This window comes from Aquarana catesbeiana, linkage group LG06 (assembly GCF_042186555.1).
Source record: "Aquarana catesbeiana isolate 2022-GZ linkage group LG06, ASM4218655v1, whole genome shotgun sequence".
Lineage (NCBI taxonomy): Eukaryota > Metazoa > Chordata > Amphibia > Anura > Ranidae > Aquarana > Aquarana catesbeiana.
Genome location: NC_133329.1, coordinates 97,801,012 through 97,822,235, shown reverse-complemented (window position 1 = coordinate 97,822,235; position 21,224 = coordinate 97,801,012). Strand labels below are relative to the sequence as shown.

General features: G+C 43.7%; 1 protein-coding gene across 2 annotated transcripts in view; it reads left to right on the top strand.

Moving 5' to 3' along the window:
• Positions 1–21,224, top strand: part of LOC141148765 (hexosaminidase D-like) — a 94,139-nt gene that overhangs the window by 32,402 nt on the left and 40,513 nt on the right. For both annotated transcript variants that reach the window (XM_073636487.1, XM_073636488.1), the window contains exons 3-7: positions 4,963–5,203; positions 6,190–6,299; positions 6,602–6,689; positions 16,313–16,477; positions 19,243–19,426. In XM_073636487.1, the coding sequence (XP_073492588.1) occupies positions 4,963–5,203; positions 6,190–6,299; positions 6,602–6,689; positions 16,313–16,477; positions 19,243–19,426 (788 nt within the window). The remainder of the gene's footprint in view (positions 1–4,962; positions 5,204–6,189; positions 6,300–6,601; positions 6,690–16,312; positions 16,478–19,242; positions 19,427–21,224) is intronic.

The following is a 21,224-nucleotide window of genomic DNA, read 5'->3' as shown; positions in this document are numbered from 1 at the left end:
CCACTACACTCTACTGTCCACTACACTGACCACTATACTACACTGACCGCTATACTGTCCACTACACTATACTATCCACTACACTATACTGACCACTATACTGACCACTATACTGCCCACTATACTGCCCACTACACTACACTGACCGCTATACTGTCCACTACACTATACTATCCACTACACTATACTGACCACTATACTGACCACTATACTGCCCACTACACTGACCACTATACTGCCCACTACACTGACCACTATACTGCCCACTACACTGACCGCTATACTGTCCACTACACTATACTGTCCATTACACTGACCACTATACTGTCCACTACACTATACTGCCAACTACACTAACCGCTATACTGTCCACTACACTGACCACTATACTGCCCACTACACTATACTGCCCACTACACTATACTGCCCACTACACTATACTGCCCACTACACTATACTGCCCTCTATACTGTCCACTATACTGACCACTACACTATCCACTACACTATACTGACCACTATATTGTCCACTATACTATACTGTCCGCTATACTTACCACTACACTATACTGACCACTATACTGACCACTACACTATACAGACCACTATACTGTCCACTACACTATACTGACACTATACTGTCCACTACACTACACTGACCACTACACTAACCACTATACTGTCCACTATACTGACCACTACACTATACTGTCCACTACACTGACCACTACACTGACCACTACACTATACTGTTCACTATACTGCACTGACCACTTTACTGTCCACTACACTATCCTACCTACAGTATTCCTATACTGACCACTACACTGCATGACTCTAGCTGCTCTTCTACTCACTCTCTCTCTCTGGCTGGCTGCTCCCTCTTCCCAGACCCTGGGCGCCGGAGACTGAACATGGCGGCCAGAGCGTGGGGACACAGGGCAGTGAATTTAGGAGGAAGCAGCCAGTAGTCACACACTGGTGCAGAATTGCGCCCCCCTAAATGTTGCGCCCGGGGCTACGGCCCCCTCCGCACCCCCCACGCTATGCCACTGGCACAGACACAACCCAGTGTGCGGGCTGTAGCAGAATGTAGGGCATGGAGTGGTGTGATGGCCAGACGATTGCAATGAAGAGATCTTCAGCATGTAATGAGCATAGGGCAGGATGCCCCCCCCTCCTCCTCCTGACAAGACCCCTCCCACCCCTCCTCTCGGCTCTGTCCTCCTCTCACTCAGCCACAGACAGAGCAGCCCGAGCGGCCATACTCCATTCGCTCGGGGCTGCTCTGTCTGAGTGACAGGCTCAGCCGGGAGATCGCCCGGCGCTCGCGGGTGTCCAGGAGCCCGCACCCGAATGCGGGAGACTCCCGCGGGAGAGTTGAGATGTCTGGGTGGTAGGAGCTGTGACGGTGCTATCATCAGAATCCGAGTTGTCTTCTACAACAGTGGTCATCAACCCTGTCCTTAGGGCCCACTAATAGGTTTATGTATTACCTTGGGGAGATGCAGACTAGAATACTGCAATCACTGAGCACAAAATGATATCACCTGTCATGTATTTCAGTTATCTATCCCCTAACAGGCCAGGTTTGCATGATAACTGAAATACATCACAGGTGATATCATTGGCTGCTCAATGATTGCACTATTCTAGTCTGCATCTCCCCAAGGTAATACATAAAACCTGGCCTGTTAGTGGGCCCTGAGGACAGGGTTGATGACCACTGGTCTATCACATAAAATCCCAATAAAAATAAATTTACGATTTTGGTTGTAACATGACCAAATGTGGAAAATTTCAAGTGGTATGAATACTTTTTCAAGGCACTGTATTGGGTGTCTAAAGATACCGATAGACAGGTGATAACATGCTGTATGCTTGATCTGGCATTATTCAGCCATATTCTAGAGGAAAAAACACCAAAGAAAGCCATAAGTGTTTTGTTGCTATCATCCTATTGTAGAATGCTGAAAGAATTTAGTAACCCCCAAAGGTGCTAGTGGGACTTTCAAGGCAACTTGAGTCAAGGAAGAGATTTTGTATAGTATAAAACCTAAAACTTGTATTTATACATCCATAAAAAAGAAAATATGATACAATAATAATTAACATCAGCTGTAAAACCACTGACTTATAAGGGTATATACAATTGGGTGACACTCTCCGCTTAATATACCCAGCGTGTTTCAGGAAGAGTTCAGGGGTGTTTAGGAGAAGGTCACAGGAGAAGGTGTTTAGGAGAAGGTCTTTCTTCAGTGGTGTTTAGGAGACGGTCACAAACATTGAGTTCTATAACAGAGTAAGGCAAGTATCATACACAGACAAGAAAATAATAAGGTACATAATAATTACCAAGATGGTTATTGATAACATACCATCCTTCTAATCAGCCTATATAGATCATCACAAGAAATCTTACTGTGGCACGGCTTAGGTTGTCTCGGATGTTGCCCCAGGGATGGCCAGGGCCCCACATGCTCCACACAAGGATCCCCCTGCAGAACCACTGAGCATAGCCTGAGTTGACCAAATGTGTGAAAAGGAAGATAAGCTAGAGGCCCAGGGGATCTAGGGGAAGAAAAAAGCGGGTAGCTGGGTTGGTCACCAGTTTAAAGGGTATATAAACCCATTTCATATAGTTAAATAACAAGACACCTTGTAAAAAAATAATCCCTGCCTTCTGTTGTTATCCTCAAGAAGTCTTGATTTTCCTGCCTTCCATTCTGCCTCGCCTATTCTTCGCAGCTGTATTGTGCTATACTGTAGGAGTCTCCTGTGTTTGACACAAACCTAATCTCTGATGCTTCTCCTGACGTTCTGTAATGGCAACTGTATCCACTGTCTGGGTGACATCAAACAGAAAATTAGTAAATTCTAACATAAAAATATTCCTGCACCTTTTCTGCACTATTGTGGTTGATGAATATGTTTACTTTATGTGCCATGGACAATGAATGACTTCAGTAAAGATGGAATTCATGAATAGTCTAACATGATGGTAGTCCTCTGATGTGGCCCTCAACCTCAAACCGAATGCAGGAATTTTGATGTGCTTTCAGAAAGTGTAGTACACCCGCAAGATATAATAGAAGTCTATGGCAAAGCGCAGCTAACCTGCAGGAAAGTTGCAAGTGCACTGCGTTGCACCTGCGGTACGAGTAAACCACAGCACATCAGTATGAAAACAGGCTTATAGGGGGCTTAAGACCGTAAGGGCTCATTTACATTTGTAGTTTGGCGGGGTGGGCGATTGAAACCCCATAGTTGAGCCGTGTTTTTACCAAACCCATCCCCCCCCCCAATAACAACTGGTGTAGCTCCAGGGGTCGCAATAGTGACCCTGCCCCATTCTCCAGGGGGCCCGTGTGGCCTCCTTGTCATATTCTGTTTTAGGCTTGGACAAGAGGGTTGGCGGCGGCGGCATATGCAGGAGTCCATTTTCTCTTTCTCCTCCTTCAGCCGCTGAAGGACAGCTTCTTCTCCTCTCCCTCCCGCCAGTATTCAGCAGCTGCAGGAGGAAAATGTTCATTATGCTATTCAAAATAAAAAAAATCGAAATTCTGAACCATTTTGTTTCAATAAATAAAACATGTTATACTTACCTGCTCTGTTTAGTGGTTTTGCACAGAGCAGCCCGGATCCTCCTCTTCTTGGGTCCCTCTTTATCATTCTTGGTCCCTCCTTCCTGTCGAGTGCCCCCCACAGCAAGCAGCTTGCTATGAGGGCACACGAGCCGAGCCGCAGCTCCCTGTGTCCGTTCAGACACAGAGCTGTGGTTTGGCCCCGCCCCCTCTCTTCATTGGCTCACTGACTTTTATTGACAGCAGCGGGAGCCAATGGCACTGCTGATGTGTCTCAGCCAATCAGGAGGGAGAGTCCCAGATGGCCGAAGCCCTCGTGGACATCGCTGGATCGAGATGGGGCTCAGGTAAGTGTTAGGGCGGCCGAGGGGGGCTGCTGCACACAGAAGGCTATTTATCTTAATGCATAAAATGCATTAGGATAAAAAAGCTTCTGCTTTTACAATCACTTTTAAGCGGTAGTAAACACCGAACCTCCCCGCCTAAATTTCAAATAAAGAATCATAATAAATCATTTTAAACTATTGTGCCATAATTTGAAGCCCCACCGCATGTTTCCTACTTTTCTTTGTTCCTAATCTCCTTTTCGGGTGCAGCCGCCATCCTAACTGTTGTCATTCACGTCCAAATAGCGACTGACTTCCGCCCTTTATTTTTCTCCCGGTCTGTAATCTCACGCATGCGCAGTAATTGTCTAGCCAAGCTTTGTTATTGTTGCGGGATCACTGTGACAACTGTGTCCCACGAATCGGAGCCGACCTGTGCCGAGTCTCCTGGGATCTCTGAGCAGCTGCCTGACAACTGTAGAGACATAGCCCCGGCAAGTAAATACAGGGCTTATGGCACGAAGAGCGTGCTGGAACAAATGCGCATGCGCCGATGATGTAATTTGACACAAAAGGACGGATTACATGCAAACTATGCAGGTAGGAAAGATTCTAAACAGAGCAAGGGGGGTGTTTTTCAAAGTGATTTTTCAACAAAATAAAGCATGGAGACAAGGATGGATGGGGGAGTTTGTTTGAATATTAAAAATGTATTAAAAAGTGTTTTTTGGTTTGTGGTGCTCAGATGCAGTGAGGGTCTGCTTTTAAGGTTTATGGGATAAAGGCCTTGTTTACATGTGCAGCGGTGTTTACCACCTCTCTGAAAAGTGATCCACAGTGGACAGCCTCCTCAATACCTGTGTTAACCATTTTGAACCATTTTTTAACCATTACTCAGTTGCAGCACCATTGCTATGCAACCCATTCACTTGATTTGGTCAAGTTTGGCAGTGGTACTGCCTGCCGAACAAGCCCTGTATTAAATGTTATACTATGCTCTGCATATTTTACTCATACTATATTCATACTATAGTTTTTCACTTCTGTGCACAGTCCCCCGCAGGTTTCAAAACCCGTTATAGTGAAGGCCAATGAGGACTTTTTTTGGGGTGACAATGAAGTCAGGATAGACCCAGTCATCAAAGATCTACCCCCGGAGCCACCTAAGGAGGAGCCGACAGAACCCGTGGCCAAGAAACAGTCAGCAGTGCGCAAGGATTTTAGTAAGGTGCAGATGAAACTGGTTCACCTCGACCTCAAGGGAGCTCCTCCGAAGATTTCCTACTACGAGCAGGTGAGAGACAAGATTAGTTTATTAATACTTGTGCCTGGTCATGTGACCCGGATCAGGACATTGGTCACCTGTTGCCTGCCACATGACCTTGAAGAACTGATCTTTATCTGAGCCAGACCATGGATCCCTTACATCAGCAGAGGCCACGTGACCACTGCCAAGGCACTGGACATGTGACCCAAGCACCAGAGGGACAGAGAATCTCCCGCTTTGAAAAAAATAAACTTTTCAGGTGTTCATTAACCACTTCAGCCCCAGAAGAATTTACCCCCTTCCTGAATTTACCCCCTTCTCCCACTGATACCAACAATTGGGCCCATTTCTCCCACTGACACCAATGATGGGGCACTATTCCTCCCAATGATACCAATGGTGGGGCACTATTCCTGCCCCTAATACCAAATGTGGTGATGTTTACTCCAGCTGATGCCAGGAAAATTTCCACTCCCGCTGGCCACAGTCTGCCCCCCCCCCCCCCCCCAAGAGTCTGAAGGACAATAAATTGGCCCTTTGTTTAGAAAGTTTAGAGACCCCCTGATTTAAAGTGCAGGGGCTGCATTTTATATGAACATGCTTTAATCTTTAGATTCACTTTAAATATCTGCACTGATTGTGCCCCGCTTCATAATCACTGTGTCTGATATAAAAAGGTCTGTGTTGTCACCATTTTCTGTAGTTCGGTGCAGCCAGTAGGAATGGTTTATTTATTAGCTGCTCCACTCTTCCAGTATCTTCTGGATTTAAAGGATCATATTGCAGTAGGCATGTAGTCCATTGTATTCTATAGCAGACTTATAGCTCATTCCAACCAGATCACATGACTCAAATGAGGTCACATGGCCTACAGTAGCTCTGTGTTGTGAATACCAACCCCAGCAGAGTCTTTGAGTGAAGACCCTACAGACATCAGCTGTGACAAAAGCAGGTCAGAAGCTCTAGAAAAGATGATCATCCAATAATCTTGCTTTTGTGTGTCTTCTCTTTAGATATTTCCATTGTTCTCCAAGCTGGGGGCCAACGGACTACTCATTGAATATGAGGACATGTTTCCATTTACCGGAGACCTGGAGATCCTGAAGTCCCCATATGCTTATAGGTGAGAGTCCCGCAAATGTTCCCATAATGGTTTCAGAATCCCTAGGGAATTGCTTCTATTTACCTTTTTATATTGACACTTTAACGTCCCCCCACCCAAACAAAAAACAATCCCACTATCATTGGTGGCACTTTCTTGACTTGCTAATGAATTTTTCCACAGTGCTTACAGCTGCGGAGGTCAGTTTACTTTAAAAACAAATTTATTGTTTGTTAAGACTCTATAAACATTTTAGAAATTCTAAAATACTGTAATACCAATACATATTTCTTTTACTGACTCTCTGCCTCTCATATTTCCAGTGAAGAGGACATTGTAAAGATATTGCAACTTGCTGAGATAAATAATCTAGAAGTGGTACCCCTCATACAAACATTTGGACACATGGAGGTAAAATAATGACTTTTATAAAATATTGGCCTATCAGTAAAGCTTCCATTAACTTCAAAATATTTTAAATACATACTTGCTATGTTTTTTCTTTTCCTTAAATTATATTTTACATACATGCAATGTGACTTTTTGAACTTGCTATAAAATTTGACTACTCAAGTAAGAGTCAATTCCCACCCTCCATGCATACCATAGTCCAATAACTCTCTGTGCTGGCCCAGCTCCTTCCCCTCTCTCTTCGTCTCCCTACATAATGTTTTATGCTTTTTGGACTTATGATGGTCTTAATAACAGAGTTTAATCTGCTTATATTATACCTTCGCTGGTTCCTCATGACCCCCCTCATCAACATGCTGTTGCCCTTATTAAATAAAACCTTACCATTTTCTAAACAAATCTTATTTTAGACCCAATGATGTCATCCCCAGCAGTCTTGTCCTTGACAGTAATTCCTCAGTCTTCCATGTTAAATGATTCCCACCATCATACAATAAAAGATGGCCATATATGAATAGTTTTTTTTTGTTTGTTTTGATCAGCTGGCTGGCTGATCGAAAAAAAACAAAAACAAAAAAAAAAAAACTATTTCCCCCCCCCCCCCATCCACAAAAGTGAGGAGGATGGAGGAAACCCCCCCCCCCCCCCCGCCCCACTGTGATATTGTATTCTAACAGTGGAGACTCGTTCACTACCAGAATACGCTGATCAGTGCTGCAGACGATTGAATGCAGGTATTGATTGAATGAAAGTATTTCAACACTCCCATTAGAGAAGTCAATTAGTTTGCCTTCTCTTGAACAGAAACTGCTATAGATTAATCAAAATTCCTCCAGCGCCTGCTGAACCGGCCGAATTTTAATCCATCTTTGACCGGCTTAAAGGAGAAGTACAGCCACAGCGCATTTGGCTGTAAATCTCCTGTGGATCACAGGAGTGCAGTTCGTTCCGTTTGTTCAGTTCGTTCTGCACTCATGTGACCCATTTTCAGTTGAAGCCCCCTGTCGGCTGATATCGCAGTGCCAGTCCAGGTTTGGGAAGGATCGCAACCATATAGTTGGGATCCGCCCACATGCCTGGACCGGCACTTGGCTCAGCCTCCTAGCAAGCCACTGAGAGCCTGAGCCAGCTGCTCCCGCCCCCTCCACAGCCCAGCACTCCAGTGAGCACGGGGGGCAGAGCAAACAAGTAACCTCTGCTCAGGGAGCCCCGAGAACCGAGCGATCAGCTGTGTTTGATTGCTCGATTCTCAGTGTTAGAGCCGGCGGGGGACAGATGCAGCATCAGCCTAGGTAAGTATGATTAAAAAAAAAAAAGTTCAAATCCCATACTTTTAAGAGGACTGAGGACATACAGTGGGTACAGGACATCATGGACCTTGACACAGCAGTAGAATAACTCAGAGATGTCATCCCTTTAGCGCCAATTTCTGTAGCATTGAGGGCCATCTACCGCTGGAGAAGATCTGAAGAGTAAGAGGATAATAGTGAATTCTGGAATATTTTGACAGTCCGGTTCCCACACTTTTTTTGTATTTCGTTATTTCATTAAATAGGATATGTAGAGGTCACAATGTTTTCTTTGTAATATGGCAGAGCCAGTAAAGTTCGACAGTCCTTTCCTTTCAAGAGGCTGTTCGCTGTGACATAGGACAAGATGGCAGCACTCAAGTGGTCCACTTTCAGCCATGGCTTCCTGTTATCATATTCTATTTCTGTTCCATTTTCCACCCTCCCCTTGCCTTTGGAAAATAGACAAGCGCGAACATATTGAATGTAATGAATGTAATTGTACAGCAGTCTGCACGATCGTTCTCTTCATGCTTGGCTAGAGTCACAAATGATTGCATTTCTGTCTCTTCTCCAACAGTCTTGTACTCATAAAGCTGTTGATGATTCAATCAGTTTCCCCAGAGTGAATGCTGCATGCTGGGAATCCATTCAGGACCTATCCTGTCACTGATTTAAGCGACTATAGCACTTAAAGGGAAACAATAATGGGTATTTGGGATTGATTTACTAAAACTGGAGAGTGCAAAATCTGGTGCAGCTCTGCATGGTAGCCAATCAGCGTCAAGTTTCTTTTGTCAAAGCTTAACTGAGCAAGCTGAATCTAGAAGCTGATTGGCTACCATGCACAGCTACGCCAGATTTTGCACTCTCCAGTTTTAGTAAGTCAACCCCCAATGTGTTTTTTGTAGCAGATGTCATCAGTCAAGCACATTCTCAGTAAAAAAAAAAAAAAATGGAGTCCTTCCGCGCTACATGATGCCCTTTTAGGAGACCACTAGCAATTGTAAGTCTACTTCTTGCTCACCCAATAGATCCTCCACACGTGTAACTTGTATTAAAGTGGTATTAAACCCTAAAGCAAACATTTATTATGTTTATTTATTTATTATGCTCACCAATTCTTAGATGTGATGGCTGTATTCCTTTTCTTTTTGTAAACTCACTTTCCTTTATTTTCACCTGGTGATCCTGCCAATAAATCTGTTGTTTTTCAACAGAGCGAGATCTCCTGCAAATGTAACAATTATAGGGTTGAGACAAACCATTTATCACTGACGGTGTGCTTACAATGATCAGCTTTTATTTATTCATGTAAAACTTTTATTCCAAAAGGATTTTTTTTTTTTAGCTGTAACTGCTTGCTTAACTGCAGTGTTAGCTGGAGTTTGGTTTCAGCTTGTTAGATGTACTGTACTAGCAGATTTAGATACGCTAACACTCCCCTTCCCCCAGACTGACAATGCTGCTGTCCAAAGGTGCCTCCTGTGCTCCTTCATCCAGAGTGGGTGTGCTCTAAAACAGGTGGTGTGTTAGGCTCGATTCACATCTATGCATGTTGCTTTTGAGCATTTCTGCAGTGCTTTTTGCGGTGCCTGCGTTTTTGAACATGCGTTTTTGCCGCGTTTTGCGTTTTTTTTTTCTATTTTTTTTTTACAGTGTTTTTTTTTACACTGTATACAGTGTAAAAAAAAAAAACGCAAAACGCGGTAAAAACGCGGTACTTGCGTTTTGGATGCGGGTCCATTGAATTCTATTACATGCAAAACGCTGCATTTTGCATGAAAAAAAGTCCCCGACCCTTTCCAAAAACGCAGAGGCACAAAAATGCATTGATGTGAACATGTTCCATAGGAACCCATGTTAAAAAATTCCCATGCATTTCTGCAAAATGCATCAAAAAAACGCATTAGTGTGAATAGAGCCTTACTGGCCAGATTACTAGGTGAAAACAGAGGGAAAAAGAAAAATAATGCAGCCTCCATATCTAATGACTGATAAGCTGCAATATTTTATATTCTGGTTTGGGGGTTTAATACCGATTTTATTTTTAACCTCTTGTTTACTGGACACTTAAACCGCCCCTCCTATCCAGACCAATTTTCAGCTTTCAGCGCTGATGCACTTTGAATGACAATTGCGCGGTCATACAACACTGTACTCATATGAAATTTGTATCATTTTTTCACCACAAATCGAGCTTTCTTTTGGTGGTATTTGATCACCTCTGCAGTTTTTACTTTTCGTTAATAAAAATTCAGATTTTTACATTTTTTTATTATTTTTTTATTTTTTTATATTTTGTTATAAAAAATTTAAAACAAGTAATTTTTCTCCTTCATTGATGTACGCTGATGAGGCGGCTGTGATGGGCACTGATAGGCGGCCGTGATGGGCACTGATAGGCGGCCGTGATGGGCACTGATAGGCGACCGTGATGGGCACTGATAGGCAGCCGTGATGGGCACTGATAGGCGGCTGTGATGGGCACTGATGGGTGGCAGTGATGGGCACTGATCAGTTACACTGATAGGCAGCATTGCTAGGTGGCACTGATTGGCACTACTGGTGGGCACTGTTTGGCACTTGTGGGCACTGTTAGGTGGCACTTGTGGGCACTGTTAGGTGGCACTATTAGGTGGCACTGATGAGGCAGATGTGCCTCTTCCACTTTGGGACCGATATCCCTCACATCTGAGCCGGTGATCGGCTTTTTTTTCTACTCACGCTATTACCGATCTTTTGTTTACATCATGTGATCAGCTGTCATTGGCTGACACCTGATCACACGGTAAGGGGCCGGGACCGGTGACTTGGTGCACACAGCGCGCTCGGCGCGCGCCCTGCAGGGCTCGTGCACAGGGGAGGCCACTCATATGACGGACTCTTGGGAATTCAGGTCTGCGCTGTGGCCATCATTCGGCCATAGCGCGGATGTCAAGTGGTTAAACAACTTCCTTTTTTTAAAATTTTTTTTATGAGAAGTTGTAAAAGTCAGAGATACTGTTAAAACATCAGGTGGAGTCCACATACTGTGATCCAACATGGCGGCCCTTGGATGATTCAGCTCTATAAGAACTTGGAAATCCTAGTTAGTCTACAAATAGTTTTTCCCTGGCTGACAATTGTGTTTAGACACCTGCGATTATTTGTTTTAGCCACCTCTACCTAGGGTGTGGTCTGTGGAATTAGGTGCATCAAAAAACATAATCTTCTCTTACCTGTCAAAAGTTCGAACCCTCCCCTCACTTATATCTTCCCAGCAATAAAAACTTGACGGTAGCTCAGTTATATAGTAACTGAAATATTGATCAGACAGAGTTTATTTTCCAACATATACTGTATATTATACACCACTAATTATAATAGGGTAGGTACTTGCATTTTCCATTGACTCAGTTCAATCGACAAGGTCAAGGGGTAATGGTAAAAAAACCTGTGTGTATGTATGTATGTGTGTGTATATACAGTTATGCTCATAAGTTTACATACCCCGGCAGAATTTATGATTTCTCTGCCATTTTAGAGAATATGAATAACACAAAAACATTTCTCTCACTCATGGTTAGTGTTTGCCTGAAACCATTTATTATTAGCCGCCGTTTACTCTTTTTAAATCATAATGACAACAGAAACTACCCAAATAACCCTGATCAAAAGTTTACATACCCTGGTGAGTTTGGCCTGATAACATGCACACAAGTTGACACAAAGGGATTTGAATGGTTATTAAAGGTAACCATCCTCATCTGTGATCTGTTTGCTTGTAATTAGTGTGTGTGTATAAAAGGTCAATATGTTTCTAGACTCCTGACAGACCCTTGCATCTTTCATCCAGTGCTGCACTGACTTTTCTGGATTCTTAGTCATGGGGAAAGCAAAAGAATTGTCAAAGGATCTGCGGGAAAAGATAGTTGAACTGTATAAAACAGGAAAAGGATATAAAAAGATATCCAAGGAATTGAGAATGCCAATCAGCAGTGTTCAAAATCAAGAAGTGGAAAATTAGGGGTTCTGTTGAAACCAAACCACAGTCAGGTAGACCAACTGAAATTTCAGCCACAATTGCCAGGAAAATTGTTCAGGATGCAAAGAAAAACCCACAAATAACTTCAGGTGAAATACAGGACTCTCTGAAAACATGTGGTGTGGCTGTTTTAAGATGCACAATAAGGAGGCACTTCAAGAAAGATGGGCTGCATGGTCGTGTCGCCAGGAGAAAGCATAAACACTACATTTGAAGAGGAGTCGACAAGAGCTATGATGAAAGGTACACCATTCCTACTGTGAAACACGGAGGTGGATCGCTGATGTTTTGGGGATGTGTGAGCTACAAAGGCACAGGAAATTTGGTCAAAATTGATGGCAAGATGAATGCAGTATGTTATCAAAAAATACTGGAGAAGCATTTGCATTCATCAGCCAGGAAGCTGAGCATGGGACATACTTGGACATTCCAACATGACAATGATCCAAAACACAAGGCCAAGTAGACCTGTCATTGGCTACAGCAGAATAAAGTGAAGGTTCTGGAGTGGCCATCTCAGTCTTCTGACCTTAATATCATTGAGCCACTCTGGGGAGATCTCAAATGTGCAGTTCAAGCTGTCATTGATGTTAAAGGGGGGCAATACACGGTATTGAGAACTGGGGTATGTAAACTTTGGATCAGGGTCATTTGGGTAGTTTTTGTTGTGATTTATGTTTTCAAAAGAGTAAACGCAGTTGATTGATAATAAATGGCTTCAACAAAACACTAACCATGAGTGAAAAAAGTTTTTGTTATCGTTCATATCCTCTGAAAAATGGCCAAGAAATCATAAATTCTGCCAGGGTATGTAAACTTATGAGCACAACTGTATATACACACATACATACAGGTTCTTTTTACCATTACCCCATGACCTTGTCTATTTATTTATTTATTTTTATATATATATATAATATATATATATATATATATATATATATATACAATTATACACGCGCACACACACACACTGTATTGTTAAAAGTATTGGGACACACATGATCTTTAGTGGCATCCCATTCTTAGTCTGTAGGGTTCAATATTGAGTTGGCCCACCCTTTGCAGCTATAACAGCTTCAACTCCTCTGGGAAGGCTGTCCACAAGGTTTAGAAGTGTGTCTATGGGAATGTTTGACCATTCTTCCAGAAGCGCATTTGTGAGGTCAGGCACTGATGTGGACGAGAAGGCCTGGCTCGCAGTCTCCGTGTTAAATCCAATCAAGTTTCTCCACCCCAAACTCGCTCATCCATGTCTTTTATAGACCTTGCTTTGTGCACTGGTATGCAGTCATGTTGGAACAGGAAGGGGCCATCCCCAAACTGTTCCCACAAAGTTGGGAGCATGAAATTGCCCAAAATGTCTTGGTATGCTGACACTTTAAGGGTTCCTTTCACTGGAACTAAGCGGCCAAGCCCAACCCCTGAAAAACAACCCCACACCATAATCCACCCTTCACCAAATGATTTGGACCAGTGCACAAACAAGGTCCATAAAGACATGGATAGGTGAGTTTGGGGTGGAGGGACTTGACTGGCCTACACAGAGTCCTGACCTCAACCCGATAGAACACCTTTGGGATGAATTAGTGCAGAAACTGCGAGCCAGGCCTTCTTGTCCACATCAGTAAATATGTCAGTATATATGTTTATATTTTATTTTTTAGTATCACTTTAAGCCTGTATCTTATATGTAGCCAAGTCCCGGGCCTCTCCAGGCGTAATGGTGACCTCTAGAGTTAGGGACAGCTAACATCCTTCTGTGTAGAGTGGGTTACAAGGCATGGTGAGTGCAATGTAAGGTAGATTAATGGGCACCAGACACTTCTTAAATGCAAAGAGATTTATTTTCTCTTAAACAGAACTGTGGAGAGAGGGTTGGGCCAGGACACTCTTTAGTAGTTGCAATGTTAATTAGCAGACTCTGAGACTTCTATAGGTAGACAGCCATACAGGGAAAGGAACCCAGCTGGATACCACATCTGCATGTATAGACCAGTGTAGTGTTAATTTAGTCGACTAAAACATTTTAGTCGACTAAATGAATACTATTTTAGTCGACTAAAACTAAAACAATTGAGATGACTAAAATACGACTAAAACTAAAAGCCATTTTAGTCAAAAGACTATGACTAAAACTAAATTGCAATTACTGAAATGTACTGGAGATTTTAGTCGACTAAAATGTACTGGAGATTTAGTCGACTAAATAGGACTAAAACTAAGTCAATTGCAGAAGACTAAAATGGGACTAAAACTAAAATGCCATTTTAGTCCTAAGACTAAAATTAACACTGGTATCGACTCCTATGGCAACAATCTTGAACAGTTTCTAACAAAGGTTCCCATGAACTCTTTCACTTCCTCCACAATCTCTCCTTTTTAGATCTTCACTCAACTGAGCTCCCAGTCTATCACCTAGACCTGCTGATCCACTGCCACTGGATCTCCTGAGCTCTTCCAATCTTCTCACCAAGTATCTTCCTCAAGCGTCCCTGCTGGGTCCCTAGCTAGCAAGTGTCACCCCACTGGCCTGCTCGGTCCCTGGCTTGGCACACAAGGCTGCTCTGCAAGCGTCACCTCCGCTGGCTGGGTCCCTTGCTTGACACCTGCTGAAGTTTCCCAATTCTTCACCGTCCCCAGTTGGTGAGAATACTGCTCTGGTTCTTGCTTCAGCTACTCACTGTGGTCCTTGGTAACAAGGTGGATGGTCCCTTAGTGGCAACAGCTTCCCATCTACCTCCGACCACGGTAGGTTCTCTGGCCTGCAGAACCATCACTTTTGGTTGGACTGAAATTCGCAGTCCCAACCCTGCGCTGCTCTCTCTTGCTTCTGGATAGGTTCTCAGACAGCCTAGCAGCCAGATTTCCCCCGGATAGGCCCAATCTCCGGGCCTAGCAGCCCGAGGCAGTACAACACTGGTCCACCCAGACAGCCGTCCAGGTGGCACAGAACCCCGATCAACTGACTTCCCCCAAATAAATAGGCTCTCCCAGCAGGCCAAGGGACCCAAGAAAATCCCTGCCCGTTGACTGAGACATCCCATCTATTCCTAATCTATCTTTGCAATGCCCTTGTCTTATCTAATGCCATCTAGTGACAGAAGAGAGAAGTGCAGCAAATCCAGAATTAGGGTGGAATCAATTGATCTCCTATCAATTGGCCAAGGCAACTATACTTAGCAAATTTACTAGCAACCCTGCCTAAATATCAGGGGGGCAGCACAGTGGCGCAGTGGGTAGCACTCTCGCCTAGCAGTAAGAAGGGTCGCTGGTTCGAATCCCGACCACGACACTACCTGCCTGGAGTTTGCATGTTCTCCCTGTGTCTGCGTGGGTTTCCTCCGGGTACTCCGGTTTCCTCCCACACTCCAAAAAAAGACATGCTGGTAGGTTAATTGGATCCTGTCTAAATCGGCCCTAGTATAGGTATGAATGTGAGTTAGGGACCTTAGATTGTAAGCTCCTTGAGGGTATAGGGACTGATGTGAATGTATAATATATATATGTAAAGCGCTGCGTAAATTGACGGCGCTATATAAGTACCTGAAATAAATAAATAAATAAAATATAGATTTTGCAATGGCTAATCTGTGTATGTATTGTCAGCCTAAGTCTCATTTAAAAAACTGTCAGCGTTAAGAAGTGTCTAAAAACAACAAGCTTTTCTTCAGATGTCATTTTGCAGCATAGTTGAATCAGATTGATTGCTCTCCATTTACTGAGACAGCTTTTCTTTACAACAGCTGTAAAAACAAAGCTACGTATCTTATTTTTATGACGCCATCATCATTTCCTGCACGTTACAGAATTTTCTTTTGTGCATTCATGTCATTTTTGACCCACTGGAGATTATAATTAGGGCTTAGGTATACATCATTGGAACATTTACTGTAAGCATAAAATATTTTACACCCAAAGAAACCCCCTCATTTAGCATCCACTCTGCTGTACACAGAATGTTTTATCGTTTTAGTGGTCCCAATTTGGCTTAGAATATTGGGGTTGATTTTCTAAAACTGGAGAGTGCAAGATCTGGTGCAGCTGTGCATGGTAGCCAATCAGTTTCTAACTTCAACTTGTTCAATTAAGCTTTGCCAAAAAAAAAAAAAACTGGAGGCTGATTGGTTTCTATGCAGAGCTGCACCAGATTTTACACTCTCCAATTTTAGGAAAGCATCCCCATTGTGACATGCAGTTTTTTGCCCAATACAGTGAGGAATTCAATGTTTTGTTAAATGTCTAGATTTGGTGTAGGAGACATGGACCATGTCTGAGTTTAAATGATCTTGTATTTCCACACACAGTATATTCTGAAGCATGACAAGTACAGAGCTCTCAGAGAAGTGGAGCGTTACCCCAACAGCCTGAACCCCCACTCCGCAGAGTCTATGCCCTTGCTAAAAATGATGTTGACACAGGTTCTTGACAAGCATCCAAAGAGCAACTGGGTCCACATTGGAGCAGATGAGGTAAGAATAAGCATATCCACGTCTATTCTTCTTTTGTTTATAAAGTATCCTCTTCTTGGTCATTGAAGAAATCTAAGCAGATTAGTAGACCTCCGTTTAGCTCACATAGATACAATTGTAATACACTCCCATAGGCCGCTGGTGAATGCATTCCTGTTTGCCCTAAGAGCACATATAGCCAGGCACCCAGCATTTTTCTCACTCTTCCAGCGGCTCAAAAAAAAAGGACAGCTGGACTCTTTCCCACCAACTTCCTTCTAGCTGTTTGCAGTGAGCTTCTCCAGACCCAACTTGATCCCTGGACTCAAGCTTGCGAATAGGCCTCCCCAGCTAGGCCTAGCTGGGACCTCTGTGTCTTCCTGATGTATTCTTCATGAAATCTTCCAATGGGGCAGATGCCCTGCACAGGCGTCTCCTTCAACAGGACTGGACCCAGGACTCTGCATGCAGATCCTCAGGCCTCAGACTATGGGCTCTCTCACCACCAACTGGACACACGTCCCCAGGGATTAACTGAATTCCCATTAAGTATTCATGCTGCATGCCCTGATCTTCCTTCCACTAGAATTCTAGAATTCTGTGGAAGACGGGGAAGTAACAGAGCATCAGCTTGTAAGACACTGAGCAGCCCTTATTAATCAACCCCTGCTCCTCTTATTATAGTGGAGCCAACTAAATGTATCTAGCAGCTCAGTCTACTTCTAGGAGGGTGCGACACAATGAAAATAGGTTTATACTGTGCTATGTGTAATAACTTGTAATGATTTATTTTATTAACTGCAGTTTATCTCTCTTATTACATTTTCACCATCCTCTGCATATGGGCTAAAATTTTAATTAAAGCATGACTAAAGTCCTGACTAAAAAACAAAAAAATTAAAAGTCAGCAGCTACAAATACTGCAGCTGCTGACTTTTAATAATTGGACACTTACCTGTCCCGGGGTCCAGCGATGCGGGGGAACGAAGCCCCGCTCGTCTCCTCCTCCTCTCTGCAGCGCCGGCATTGTCACTGTGGACGCCCGGCTGTGGCGTCACAGCCGGGCACTCGTTGCGCATGCATGAGCCACGCTGCCCGATGTGACTGGCCGGGCAAACATCTGGGACCTGTGACATGTCCCAGATGATTGCCGAGAGGGAGGGGGGAGAGGTGAACTTACTTGCGGTGCCCCGGGAGGAAGTGGGCTGCTGGAACCCTCTAAAAAGAGGGTTTCCATGCCCCCCCCCCCCCCCCCAAAAAAAATGACATGCCAAATGTGGCATGTCAGGGGGTCACCTTCTCTTAAAGCGGAAGTTCCATTTTTGGGTGGAACTCTGCTTTAAATCATATTCCCAGCAGGAGAGCCCCAACTAACAGTGATGCTATAGCAGTGACCAGCCTAACTGCTATCTGCAGTCTTTCTAATCCTGGACCAATGTAACTATGTACTGTATATACAATATCTTACCGATGCCCCTGGAAGCCGGAAATTACTAAGTAGACACCGCTAGGACCCATCCATTGTATAACATATGTATTTCTACTACAAATCACTTTTTGCATCAACTTTTGATACGGTTGCCACCTCATCGCTTTAAAACCAAACACATATATATTACATAGGTTATGTGGCTGATTAAGGTGGCAATCAAACTCGGTGCCTTATCTGCATTAAATTAGCCTCAGAACCTGTGTAATTCATAAGTGTTCGGGTTTAAAAGGATGAGGTGGCAACCCTTCATTCTATTATATATATATATATATATATATATATATATATATATATATATATATAATATATATAATAATGTGTAGCTAGTTGTGGACATTACACATGATTATAGGAGAGATCTCACCTTTTGATGGTAACTATTTCCCTGCTCCCTGCTGAGAAGGCCTTTTAATTCACAAAATGTAGACAATGATGCTTTGTAATATCAACATTATGCTTCCATCTTCAGGAAATGTGCATGTACATTGTGCAAGAACATTCAACTTCCTTAAGATAAAAAAAAAAAAAAAAAAACACACAGAATTTTTTTTTTACAGAACAGACCAAAACATGTCATTTATAATAGAAATATGTTTTTTGTCCCATGATCTTTCTTGGATAACTGAACTTTCAATTTGATTGTTTCTTCAGACTGTTATCTTAATTTTAAATCTGGCCATACACTGGTAGGTTTAAAAAAAAAAAGTTCACGTAAAAAATTCAACAACTTTTGTTCTAAAATAATTCAAAATTGAATTTGCTTTTAACAGTCGATTCTGGAATGAATGGATTTTGTTAACTAAAACTACATACACTGTTAGAATTTAATTCTTTTGAGAAGTAAAATTCCATCCTGCTCCTCTAAATTTTCTCAGCACTGCGGTCAAAAACAAAGTTGATTTGACCCCATTAATGATTAGGAAAGTGAATGAAATGTTTTTAAAACGAAAAATTTTGAAAACATTTCACTAGTATATGGCCCGCTGAAGGCCAGTGCAGGGCCAGCCACAGGCAACAGATGGTGGGTGGAATATCTGAAGACTTTAAGATTTTTTAATAACCCTACATTGTTATTTTGGTCAAATATGTATGGAAATGCTGGGCACATAGTAGCTATTAAGAAAATTCAATTTCAGCCAGTTTTTTTTCCATGAACACAAACTTTTCTGGCATTCCTCTTGGACTTGGATGGTTGATCCAAGAGGAGAGACAAAAATCTTTCACCAATATTGTCTTCTGGTTTGATCCATAATATGGAACCTTTGCTAAATGATTCTTCTGCATCAACCTGCAGGTCTACCACCTGGGAGAAGGGCAGGATTCCAAGTCCTGGCTGAACAATAACAAAGGAGACCTGGGGAAGATGTTCCTGACCCATCTGAAGAACGTGGTGGACTTCCTGCATACTCGGTACCCCGAGAAGAGTCTGCTCATGTGGGATGACATGCTCAGAAAACTCAGTGTAGAAAGCATTAGCGGTCAGTTTGTCTATTAGCTGTGTGTATGCCATAATTTTTAATATTTCAGGTGACCCCTTATTCATGTTCTTAAAGCTCAGTGCATTTTTGTGTGATGCAGGGACCAAAAATTGTTATTGTTACATGTGATGGCTGCATTAGTTTTTTGGCCATTTTTTTTGTTTTCACCTGGTAATCTAGTTCAGATCACAGGAAGTGACAAGGGAACTGAAGACCAAGACCAAGATGTATTTCTTTCTCGAACATCACGGGACACAGAGCCACAGTAATTACTGATGGGTTATATAGGTATCACTGGTGATTGGACACTGGCACACCCTATCAGGAAGTTCAACCCCCTCTATAATCCCTCCCCCTTGCAGGGATACCTCAGTTTTTACGCCAGTGTCTTAGGTGATGGACGTGTAAAGATGTCCTGTGCTGAGCTCCAAAGGGAATATCCTAAGATCCTATACTGGGGCAAGCCAGGCGAACCGGATCCATTCAAAGTGTCTTTTCATGGCCGAATTGAATGGTACCCGGGCCTCGTGTCCGAAGAAACGAGGTTTTACCCGTAATGCTTCTCTTTTTAGAGAGCTGGACCCCGCAGATCAGAAAATGGCTTTAAACTTCCTAATTTCTGGCGAGGTGCTTTACGGTCCCAGAACTGTTGGATCCCCCTACTGATGGGGGCCCCAGTCTCTGACGGTTTTTTCAAACGGAGCCCACCGTGAGAGGTGAAGATTGGGTCTGTGTAAACAGCACCCTGCGGCTGGATAAGGTAAGAGGAGATTCCACAGAATTTTTGAGTTCTAGTGGCTTTTCTCCTTTAAGGTAAATGCATGCTATGCCTATTGTGACCACCGGGGGCTGCCAAGAGCACAAACCTACACATGCTGACTGATTGTCTCAGGTGTTGTAATCGCTGTGTATGTCCCAGCGTATCAAGCAGGCTGCAAGCAGGTAAGGTGGATGGGGGGATTTCTCATGTTTGAATGTTCCCCCCCAGGCTAGAGAGGGGCCACAGGGGTCTAGAAAGTGGTTATACCACCCGGACTCTGTGGCCTAATGGCCACCATCTCTGAAGATAGCCGTTCAGGCAAATCTTGTTACCAGTCTCCCTCCTTCCCCCCTCCCATCCCCAGCCTTTTCTCCAGAGCATGACAGGAGAGTCGGCAGTGCGGGAAGCGCTCGTTTTTTTCAAAACTCGAGGGGGGGGGGGGGCGGTAGAGGAGGGGGCGGGATGTCAGCACAGAGTGTTTAGACTCCCACTCAGGCCAGCTGCAGGCTATTAAAGGCACTCTGTACAGGTGCACTCAGCCTTCTGAGAGACACAGAGCTGACGGTCGCATGTAAGGTGGGACACAGGCATTCTCCTAGGCAGCATTTACTGAAGTAACACCAGACTGAGCATTGGGTAGCAAGGCTTTTAGCCAGACTACATCGCTCAGTGGACAGTGTTCATTTGTATACCTCACACCTTGTTGCTTTGCACTATGGGTAGAAGAGGTTCAAGCACCCCAGGAACCAGAGACACTAGGGGATCTCGTTCAGGTTCTGAGGGCCCCCTGTCGGCAGCATCCTTCCCCCCTAAAGATGGGCCAGGGACGGCTAGCCAGGGAGAGCCATCGGGGTCAGGGGCTACACCTGCTTCTGGCACTTCAGCCCCTGTATATATTACACAAGAGGTTTTTTCCCTCAACCATTAATGGTCTAGAGGAAAGATTAATGGCCGTGATTACGTCTTCACTCAGTGGAAGAAAACGCACTAGGCTTTCCTCTGTTCCCCAAGACCCTCAGACAGAGGAGCTCTGGGATA